Source organism: Diceros bicornis, chromosome 31, assembly GCF_020826845.1.
Source record: "Diceros bicornis minor isolate mBicDic1 chromosome 31, mDicBic1.mat.cur, whole genome shotgun sequence".
Lineage (NCBI taxonomy): Eukaryota > Metazoa > Chordata > Mammalia > Perissodactyla > Rhinocerotidae > Diceros > Diceros bicornis.
The window spans coordinates 6,731,211-6,742,676 of NC_080770.1; the positions used below are offsets into that span (position 1 = coordinate 6,731,211).

Below are 11,466 nucleotides of genomic sequence, written 5' to 3' on the forward strand. Positions count from 1 at the left end.
GCCCTTAAAGGAGAACCAGCCCTGGTGGACCAAGAGCAGAGCACTCAGTTTGCCTCTGCTGGCTTTGACAAGTTAGACAAAACAAGAGCAGTAATAAAATACTCAATTCAGCTTCTAAGGTTTGCTGATCACTAGGCTAAGCACTTCCTCCTTTGGTGTCTTATCTCCTTGACAAGACTGCTAGCACCCTCAGGGATGCTACTGACCTGCCAATAAAGTAATACAGGTCCCTACTCCTGACAGATTTGCATTTGGTGAGAAGGTGGAAGGTTCACTGAGTGTTAAGCCACCATCTCAGGCTTAAGACAGAAAAGAGAGCTGTTAGCATGACAAAATTTTTTATTCTCGTCAAAATAATCCATGAACATGGTTTAACAAAGCAAATAGTACAAGGCTTTCACAAGTCTCTTGCCCCACCCTCCCCAGAAGCAACGGCTTTTAGCTTTTTTAGGTGTTCACTACCTTTATGTATCAGAATAAAATGCTCATTATTCTTCATTACCACTTTTTAAAATTATCTATTGATTTCTATCATGAACTTGAGTTTTGCTCTTACACACCTCATTGTCACTCATCCACACTTCCCTATTCTCTCAATTTAGTTAGATGACATTTTATTAAATACTCAGTGCTGCCATGATTATGACTAGGTTGAGCCCCATAATTACATTTTACAAGTTTTTGTTTACTCTGGAGTTAACATTCACCTTTTTTCATTTATTTTCTATGTACTTATCAGTAATTCAGCTCTGAACTCTTCAAATGAACCAAACACTTCCTCAAAATATTCAAATACAGGAAGTTTTTAATTGTTTTGGAGATATCCCCTTCTAAAACTCTACTTTCTCCTGCTTCACCCTAGACTACTGTTCCAAGCCGACAGCAGAAAAATAGTCCTGCGACTTCCCATTGCCATCATTCTGGTCATTCCTTTTACCTCAGCATGAGACCATGATGGAGAACTCCAGTACTGAGCAAATCTTACTCCAGTAGTTTGCTACAGCACCTAATATCACAATGAAGTGGTCTACCTCTCACTACTCCATGCCCCTCGAGTCTAGTTTAGTGCTGATATAGCTTTGGGGTAAGGAGCCCAATTTAATTTAGCATTCACCTAAGTCAACCCCAATTTTGAGGATGCCTGAAAGACTTTTAGTCAAAGTTAAGAGGTCTAACACCAAATTAAACCCCAAAATCACCCTGAAAACTGTTCTCCTAAGTCCTTTGACCCATCCAGAAGCATTAGGCTGGGCCAGATGCCATCACTACAGAAATGTGACCATTCCCATCCCCATGTGACTTCCAGTGATAAAGCAATAATTCGCACACTCAAGGCCTAGATAAAGCTGTTTGTGGAGGCAAGGTAAGAGTAGGCACCATGCCCTATTCATCTTTGTATTCTCCACATGGTACTTACACATAGTGGGCAACCAGTGAGTACTTCATGAAGCACAAAGCCAGCTCTCAGGTGGATACTAACCACACTTGCACCCAACAGCATGAATGGTGGAAGGCTAGAGAAAATCAGTGTAGTAAAGCATTACTCTTGAAAAACTACTGTGTAACTCCTGAGCTAAGTGATGGCAGTATAACTTTGTCAATTACACAGAGCAGACTATGTGGCTTCAACTCAGAGACAGACTTGACTGGAAGCTTAAACAAAAATAATTTCAAAAAACTTCTTTACTGTTGAAATATTAGCAAGTTAAATTCAATCCTTTCAAATCACCTTTTAAAGTTTTAAAATTCACTATTTTTCCATTGTTCTTAACATTGTTCTTCCTTTCAACAAGTAAATAGTTAAATAAAAAAGGCAGCTGCCGTAGCATAGCATTAAACCAGCCCTGATTCTGGCAGTGAGGAAAAAATGCTTAGTTTGTCTGTTACAGGGAGACCATGCTCTCAAAGCAGAAAGGAGGACTCCCTTTAAAATTTTAACCAGACATCATGATTTATAATGCAAAATACATTACTCCCATATTCAATCTATAACATCACCACCTTAGAAAAGCCTTCACTGACCATGCCCATCTAAATAAAATTCTCTGATTACTATGTATTTTGTACTCCCCCCTGACAATATAAGCTCCAGAACTATATGTATCCCCAGAACCTAAAACAATACCTTGCAGAGTATCACTCAAAATATTTGTTGGATCAATGAATACTGTTAGTCTCCATCTTTCGAAACTTGCCAACCCCACCCATCAAACCAAGGGATATAGAAGTGTGGATCAGTGATGGGTCCATCTTTGAAGAGAAAAAAGGACCAAAGCAGGGACAACCCTCCAAATGGCCGTGACATAAAAACCAACCCAGCTAGGGAAGATAAAAAAAAAAATAGATGCTAGGAAATTACCTAGCCTAGATATTAGTTATAATCTTCGTTACTAACTCTTATCTTTGTCGGAGCTAATAACTCTTCCCACCCCTAATCCCCTTAACTCAAGTTTTCCTGGAATTGTTGTCTTCATCACTTGATCTCTCACCAAAGACAGCTTCTGTGTACAGCAATTATTTGTCTTTTGAGGGTAAAAGGAATAACCAGAAATGGTTGCTGGAAGGATTACATGAGATAGCACATAAAACACCTATCACAGGGTTTCACCTAGAGCAAATATTCAATAAATTACAAGTTGTACTGATAGTTATTCCCACCTCAGCCACCAAAGAATCAGAAATGTATCAGTCAGGTAGAAGCATTAAATAAAAAAATCTGCGACATCACCCAACTAAAGACCAGCTCCTTTATCTCCCATCACCACAATCTACCTTTTCTAAAAGCATAATGCCTGGCATACAGCAGGTGCCCAGTGTTGAATAAACGATTCTGGGAAATGCTCTAACTAGACATAGCCCTACTAGTCATGCATTGCTTAACCATGGGGATACATTCTGAGATATGTGTCCTTAGGCTATTTCATATGTGAACGTCATAGAGTGTACTTACACAAGCCTAGATGGTATAGCCTACTACACAACTAGGCTATATGGTAGTAATCTTATGAGATCACCACTGTACAAGCAGTCCCTCATTGACTAAAATGTCGTTATGTGGTGCATGACTGTACGTACGTATTAAAACTGGAGCGAGAAGGTAGAGACCAAAAAAATCTGGAAGATAGTCTGTTTTGATAGAAGCATGGAACTGAGACAGTGGCTCTTCCTTGCACTCACCCCACAACCTGTTAAAAATTCTAAAGCTCCCTTTCCTATGCCTATCATCCTAAAGGCTGAAAGTACAAGTAATGAGGCGCTAGTGGGACCATTCAGGTATTCTTTCGATTTTGGCAGAGCTATACAAATAGATGGTAAAAGGCATCAGAAAGTGTTACTTACTGGCCTGAAGAAGTAGCAGAATGCTGTTGGAGCCTCAACTTTATTTTTCCCTATGACATGAGAAGTGAAAGCTGACCTCCTGTTCCCTCAAACCCTTCCTCTTCCTAGACCTCTTCCTTGGAAATAAGTCAAGCTAGATGTATTGATGGACTGGGTGGTTGGAATGTTAGTACTAAGGAGTGGGTGATAATTATTCCTCAAGCAGGGAACAGACCTACATCTCAAAACTACTAGTAAGTAGTTGGTTTTATAACAAAGGTGGACCAGTGGAAAGAAGTCTTTACTGGAATAAAGCTGCCTGCCTGGGTTCTTCTGTATAACTCTTCTTTTTCTTTGGCACCTGTGAGTCCTATCTGCAATAAAGAAAGTAACTGCAGTCATGTTCACCCAGAGCTGAAGGTCGAACTGTACACCCTCCCCTTCTCTTCCAGGGACAAATAAAGAACCCAGACACAAGCCCAAGCAAGAACTCTCTCAAAGCACACATACCCTAAGTTGAAAAACCATTTATTTCACCGGAAAGAAAAAAGTGATCCAACTCTATGTGTCTACCCGCCACAAGCCTGTGACACTCTCAACAAGGTCATTCCCAAATCCAATACCCACCGGAAGCAGGAGGCGGGGAGAGAGCATGACCCCCACCATAGTTTCTGCACACAATGAGGCCTGCTGGGAGAACATAACATGAATGGGAAGCTACAAAAGTATTGAAGGACAGGAAGAACAGGAAAATGGGCAGGAGAGAGGAAAGGAAGAGGTGGTCTGAACTTAGCAACGTAAATTAAGGTCCACGGTTCCTGAGGGACTGAACGCACAGAGCTGAGAACGTCCCGGAGACAGGGTACCACGAAGGGTGTATTCTCATGCACAACCGCAGCTCGGAATTTCAGCCCACACACATCCCACCTGAAAGAGAGCACAATACAGGGGCTTTACAGCAAAACTCAAAAGGGCTTTCCCACTTAAAACTTCAAAGAACATCTTTACAAAGTCTGGTAACTTGACACTCCTTTTTAAAGTTTACTTGTACCCATCCCCAGTATCACAGTAATCTCTAAACATGAAAACAGCTTGAAGGCCAGAGAGTAACTAGTAAGGTCAAGCAATTCCAACCGGGGCCTTTCTCTACATTAAATAGCAAATTTTCTTTCATGAGAGTAGGCAAAGACATTGCTTCTCCTGATGTTAACATTAGCATTCCTCAGAAAAGGTAATTCCACATCACAAACTATCATTGCAGGGCAGGAAAAAAGGCAAGGTTCCAATTAGTCTCTGGGGTAAAAAGTCAAAAGTATGTTTAAATCTGGGAGTTACTACCAAGGTCCAAGTTAAAAACCATTCAAGGTCCAGGCAAAAGCAGCATCAATTGAACAAGGTGTAAGACCTGAGGGCATGCAACTCTGCCTAGGGAAGAAACTAAAAGAATGTACTGGAGGGCATGTGTAAGCTACACATCAAGTCACTTGAGTTTCTTTTCCAGCCCTATCAGTGACTGCCTATCCAACAAACCTGGGCAAGTCACATACCTTCTGCCCTAACTGAAAAGATGACAGCATATCATTTACCCTGTAACTACAGGATTACAGATCAATGGTAATGTTTGGGACACACTGGGGGCTACTCAAAACAAAGGGCATTGGGACTCACCCTTTAATACAATAGCAATCTCAAACACCTAGAGCCCAAAGCTGGCAAGCATCAGAAGAGAATATATTCAAGTAGAGCCAAATGGATCATGAGGCTCAAAATGTATAGTAGAGGAAAAAGCCAGAGGACTCAAGGTAGAGCTGGTGGTTCAAGAGTATTAAGTGCTCATAACTAGTGGGAAGATGAAGGGAACGATCTGCTTAAGGCAAAGCTCCCAACTCTAGATTTCAACATTACCAAAGACAGTAAAATTAACAGGTGTGCATGCAAATTTATATTACCATATACCTTGAAGAAGTGGAGAGGATGTCAAATCTAACACTGTGGCAACAGTTTAAAAAAAAAAAAACTGAACAAAGTAAACAGGCTCTTACAGGACAGATTCGAAGATAAAGCCCTGGAGTGGGCACTGTACTCAGGGAATGAATCTGAACTGAGCAGAAAAGTTGGATTTGAGTCTGCCCGAGACTCCTTGTTGAACTCAATTTTATAAATTAAGATACCTTCTTTTTATACTCCTCTCTGCCCCAACTTACCATCCAATAAGTTTTTTCTATAAAGCTCATGGGGGGTGAACTGTTCAGGGATGTCAGAAAAATGCTGCTTCAAGATTAAGATGATGCCACTTGGGGAGTCTTCATAGTAACTGGAACCTGAGCAGTGATGACCAGTTAACTATAGTTATGGATTTTATCATTACAGGTCATATCAGACTTTTCACATAGCACGAAGCAGAACAGGAAACTTGCAGACCTTAGTGATGTTGCACACCTAGAAACTGTAACAAAGGCTCTGAGAAACACCACACCTGAGTCTGACTGTCTGGTCCCAGGTTCAGTTCAATTACAGCACATAGGTGTGACCCAAGATTCATCACACCATTCTTTGTTTTTCCAGGCACAAATAGAATCAGATTGACTCCCACTACTAGGATCCCTGGAAAACTAGCCATGAGGGCCAAGCATGTTTATATATTTCAAAAAGTAGTTACAACTTCTCCCTAGCCTCTGAACCATACCAGTAACCTTACCATAACCCTGCAAAAGCAAGCAAGCAGGGCAGCCTAACTGGAGCCTTTAGGCTGCAGGAGAGATGGCAAAACCAGAACAGGGGACACCCCACCGCTCTCACCTCAAGCTTTAAAAGGCTGAATACCGCGCCCGATCCGCATACTGCTCCCGCTCATACCGGGCCATGTCGTACAGGGAATTCCGCGCGGCCGCCGAAGCTTGGGACAACTCACTCTCATGCCCGTAACCGTAGCCCTCTCCAACAGTGGGGACTGGGGCTGTAGCGCGACGCAGGGGGCTCCGATCCCGCCCGTAATATGAGGTGGAAGCTGCAGTAACAGCAGCAGCGGCTGCTGCAGCAGCAGCAGCTGTAGCAGCAGCAGCTCCTGAGGTCGGCAACAGGTGTCTATCGTAGGGATCGAGAGAGGTGGAGGTGAGGTGACTGGCCATGGCTGTGTTCTGGACTTGTGGCAGCTGGGACAGGGTCTGCTCTGCGTAATTATACGCAGAGGCAGCTGCAGCCGCCACTGCCTCATAGGACCGGGCAGCACGGCAGCGCTTGTAGTAGGCATCGAGCGCTCCGTACGCGTTGTTGTAATACAATGAATCCCCATAGCTCATGGTGTAAGGTGTACGCACTGCTCCATATTGCTCATTATATTGCTCGGTAAAGTCTGCCACTCGGCCCGAACGATCTATCGGACACTCTTTGGACCAGTGCCCCTCTTTCCCGCACCGATAGCAGCCGCTCTGGTCTCCCATCCCGGGCGCAGTCCTAAGCCGGCTGGTGGACAACTGCACGTGCATTCGTTTGCCTTGAAGAAACAGACGCAAGAAGGGTTGCTATCACTCTTAGTCATAGCCCCAGCCCCTACCCCAGACACTGGTCATAGCAATGGCTTTACCTAGACAACCCTAACGCAGGACTCACTGCCAAAAAGATTAAAAAAAAAAAAAAAAGTCCAATATATAAACTCAGTATAATGACCTGATTTCAGGAAAAGATCAATTAGATGAAGAAATGTTTCAGTTCTAATGGTAGTTTAATACTTAAGAAAGAAACTGCTTTTGCTGGAAAACAAGCATCTCATCCTTTGCCAAGTAACTGTGGACAAAAACTACTGTGAACAATGGCTCAATGTCAAAAGAAACCACATTAAGTGTGTTCCACAAGATTCTGACACCTCCAACCTTCACTATCAAGACTGATTTCATTAAGCAGCAGAATGCAAAGGCCAGTCCCCCAGCGCCCCCACCTTACCCCAAACTCAAAGAGAACAGAATAAGACTCTAAAGTTACCACCGATAGAGAGTAATCCAGACTCGATCCATGGCTGAGTGTGGTAGGCATGTTTCAAGATTTTTGGAAAAAACATTCATGAATGGGGGGAGGAGGGGCAAAATTTGAGTTGAAGGACTGCCTTTCCCCTTAACTGAGTCCTTTAAATTGCTGGTTCTGATACTCATTCTAACAAGGATTCTTTACAATCTGACAGCTAACTTCAGTAAGCCCTAGAGCAGGGTCAAACAAAATAGGGCAGGCAATTCACAAAACGCCTGCATTTTTAGAAAGATTATGGAAAACATGGAAGAAAATGGGGTTTGAAAAAAGTGGAAAATAACCAGTAATATTAGTCAGTGGATTAAACTTTATTTTAGCAAGATTCAAGTACTTCTTCTCCTTAAACTAGAGATGTGAGATCTTAAAAACAAGCACTTAATACCATTTTTTGCTGAAAATTACAATTTGTATTCTGGAAATGAAAAATATTATTTCTGAACACCTAACAAAAAAAAGAAACTTTTCTGAAAAAGTTTAAAGTTTAACTTTTTCACAGAAGCAGTTTCCACCTAACACGATCTACCAATTTAATGGTGAGCAAAATTCCAGCAAAAACTTTTCAGTGCAGTTGGATGCACCAAAACATGCAGATGTTGAAGAACTGAATGGTTAGCACCAGGGGAAGAGTCAACAGATAGGCTATCTACTCATTTAACATTACAGGAAGTGGTAAATACAATTTCACCTGCAAAATTAAATTTAGGTTCTGGGAGGCTAGAAAGGAGAAAAAGGGGTGGAAGGACCAAAATATTTAACAAGTCCTGGTTTAAACATTACATCTGTTAAGGGTAGGTTGCAGGTTAAGAGCTAAAATATGCAATTAAGTACTCAAGTGCCTTAAAGTGCTAACCTGTGTCTCTCTGGCATTTGCCCCTGGGGCCACTTTGGCACCTAACAAAACCAGAGAAGACAAGCGCAACCAAGGAAACAACCATGCACATTCAAGACATAAAAGTCATTAATAAATGCCCTGAGCTAAGGATTTTGCAGATTCCAAAGCCAGAAAAAGAAGCTAAGTCCTTTAAAATACCTAAAAGATGTTCTTTAACTGGGCAAACAATAAATAAAATACCTGTAATCAATACTGCTATTCTACATGCGCATAAAACTCTACTAGACAATATTAATGAGAATGGCTCATAATAAGGAAAAAAGGGCAAAAATAACAAAGTATAGGTAGGATCCGAGAGCTCGGAGTTCAGATGCCAACAGTTATGCTATAAGGATAATTTGTCCTGAATCAGTCCACCACTGTCCTGCCCTTACACATGTAACTGCTGCAAGCAGACACCACCACCTCTTCTATGACTGGGTTCAAGTATAGAGGAGTGCCCCAAAACTAGGCATCATACCACAAACAGCAGCAGCCCTTGCTCCCAATTAAGTTATTGACATAAAATAATTCTCAACTTACCAATTAAAAAAGGAAAACAAACTACACCTCAGAGACCTGTGACACTTTTCTTTAATAATGCACAGCAATACCCATGACACAGGGTACCCGTTACTTGGGAGATGATGAGACCTCCAGCTCTACGAAAGGTGCAACTTAAGGAAAATAAACACCAAAGATAACAGCAATGACTCAACAAGAGAAGGGCTCAGGAAAAGCAGCAGCCACTACCTTGTTTAGGCTAAAAAAGTTGGAATATAGGTTAAAAATGTAGCAAGGAGCTGTGGGAATACCCCATGATTTGGAAGTAGTTAAAACCAAAGTGAAAAGGCTCTTTTTTGACACTGGGAACCCAAAAGGGCTGGGAGAAGAGTTGGCAACTCACCGTGGTTACCACCCCCTTCATGACTGCCAGTCTTGCCAGAGGAGCTCAGATCTTAAACCAAGAAAAGATTATGCCTTCCAAAGTGACAATCCACAGCATCACTCATGCTGCCCCCTCCCCGGGCACACCAACAGTTCACCTAGTCAAGGCTCCAAGTTAACACCCATCTAGGTGCTCTATTTACCAAGGTTGTTAGAGTCTACTCCCCAAACCAGTGAAAAGACACTGTCATCATTGCCCCCCAAATCCCAATACCTCCTCCTCGGAAATTCGCCTTTTAATTCTAGATTCGACTCATCCTCAAAACAGAACCTCTTGGTACAAGCACAATGGAAAAACAACAAGAGCTGTAGCCTTTTAGAAATGCTAGTCATTTAATGACTGTTTACTGAGGTGTGAATTGGGATGAAGTGGGAGAGCTTAACAGGGATTCTGCTCCTAAATGTGTTGCTTAATCCACTTTTGCCATGTTCTTTATATGTAAAATAACGCATAATGCTGATACATGCTAAGGCAATAAACTCAGTGAAACACTGCCATATGCTCTACATTGCAAGAAAGGGAAAAAAAAAAAAAAAGATAATGGGAAATCTTCAGAGGAAATGATTTCTGCACTAATAGGCATAAATAAAAGCCTTAGGGACTCCAAACTAACGCCAAGTGGTTTTTCTCCCAGAGACTTGATTTGCCTAAGGTAAAGCCTCTAAATCCCATGCATTCTCCATTTTAAGTCCATCGCCCCACTTAATCCTTCACCATCAGCCAGCCAACAGCTATAGCTCTACCCCAAACCCCTCTTTACTTATCCAACCTATTTTCTACATATAACCTTGTGTTCAGCCCTCTTCCTGAAGAGGGTGGTTCACCTTGAAACTCTGTGTTGTCAAGGCCCCTGATGGCCTCCACTGCATCCTCTGCCCGCTCCATGTGTACGAAGGCATAATCTTTCACGATGTCACATTCGATGACTGGACCATACTCCTCAAACTTGGCCCGAAGCTCTTTGTTGGTACAGGTGGGACTGATGTTGCCCACATGCAATTTTGTGGAGGTTTTGCTCTTATTCTTGCTGGCTTCTACGTTGATGTTCACCCCGTGCAGCTTGTAGTGGTGCAGGTTGCGTATGGCATCCTCAGCCGCCGTCTTGTCTTCTATGTGCACAAAGCCATAGTTCTTAATGATGTCACATTCCAGCACCTTCCCATACTGCTCGAAGAGTGAGCGGATCTCCTGCTCTGTGGCCTCCCGGGGCAGGTTTCCAATGAACAGCTTCACCATCTCGACACAGCCTGGGTGAGAAGAAACAAAATTTCTAACACAAGACCTTAGACCCACATCAGTTAAAAAAAAAAAAAATCGATACTGCCATCTCCTTTCATTCTAGCAAATATTTCCAGTTTCCCCCTATCTCACACGCCCCCCACACACACCTCCACACAATAATCAAGGGGACATGAAAATACGGAGGCCTGCCACAGAACCGGCTACGGAAACTATAAGAATGAGAACACGTTTGTAACAGAAAGGTCTTTAACAGACAAAGGGTTTGGTAAGAGTGTGACAGCTTCAAACGGGAATGGAAATGAATTGAAAGCATAAACGTAGCGCTGGGGACCTCAGCTTTTCTATCCACTATGAGGACAGAAAGAAACAACGGTCTCACTACTGGCCAGCTGGATTAACTGCCTGAAATTATGAATTGGCTCTTCCTCCCGTAAACGAAGTAGCCACCATTTCCGGAAAAGTGGGCCTTATAATAATAGCTACATTTTAGAGCTTCCTTTGGAAGCAGTGAACGGGCGACTTGGGCCCGACAGCGAGGCGTGAGGAGGGTACAGGAAGGGGAGTGTGGACCGTCTCTCTCGGGGTGCCGTCCTACGAGTTCCTGCAGAATGCAGAAAAGCGTGGCCAGAGAGGGGGCTTCGGACTCATCAGCCGGACAACAATGTCTCAGGGCCTGAGAAACTCTCGAGACGGGGTTTTAATTTCTAAGTGTGAGGGAAGCGCGGTTACCTCGGTGGAAAGCTCGAGGCAGGAAACCGAGCCAAGTCAGGTAGAGGGCAGGGTGGGGAAAAAGCAAAGTATTCTCGGGGGAGGTCGTGGGGGAAGGGCTGCTTCAGGCTTACCGCGAAATGCTGAACACCGAGGTCAGCTCTCGGGCACGCGCGCAGAGGCCGCGACCCCACTAGGATACCCCCGAAGCCCGAGGGAGTGAGATAAGATTTAAGAAGGCAAAAAAATGACAGTGGAAGGGTTCGGAGTCTCTCACCCGCACGGAAATCAGCAGGGCCTCTTCCTCGCGGCACGGACGCTTCTGACAAAATGCTAAAATGGCGGCGGCCGCTGCAGT

General features: G+C 43.2%; 1 protein-coding gene across 3 annotated transcripts; it reads right to left on the reverse strand.

Moving 5' to 3' along the window:
* Nucleotides 1–3,829: 3,829 nt before the first annotated feature.
* On the reverse strand, nt 3,830–11,458 carry LOC131394778 (RNA-binding protein 4). 3 transcript variants are annotated; one of them, XM_058526308.1, is made up of 5 exons: nt 11,386–11,458; nt 9,983–10,405; nt 9,117–9,167; nt 5,523–5,639; nt 3,830–4,245 (listed from the first exon to the last, which is right to left on the reverse strand). In XM_058526308.1, exons 2-5 carry the CDS (start codon nt 10,392–10,394, stop codon nt 4,226–4,228), a joined length of 600 nt encoding a protein of 199 aa, XP_058382291.1. In that variant the 5' UTR covers nt 10,395–10,405; nt 11,386–11,458; the 3' UTR covers nt 3,830–4,225. The 3 variants fall into 3 exon arrangements, with proteins under 3 accessions (XP_058382291.1, XP_058382290.1, XP_058382292.1); XM_058526307.1 differs by lacking the exons at nt 5,523–5,639; nt 9,117–9,167 and adding an exon at nt 6,118–6,811; XM_058526309.1 differs by lacking the exons at nt 5,523–5,639; nt 9,117–9,167.
* Nucleotides 11,459–11,466: the final 8 nt, after the last annotated feature.

What these genes read in the sequence shown, in the direction of transcription:
- LOC131394778 (XM_058526307.1), bottom strand. Translation starts at nt 10,394, where the DNA reads ATGGTGAAGCTGTTCATTGGAAACCTGCCCCGGGAGGCCACAGAGCAG. An exon ending in TGACAACACAGAGTTTCAAG is followed by an intron (nt 6,812 to 9,982) that starts GTGAACCACCCT and finishes TGTTTCTTCAAG; the next exon opens with GCAAACGAATGCACGTGCAG.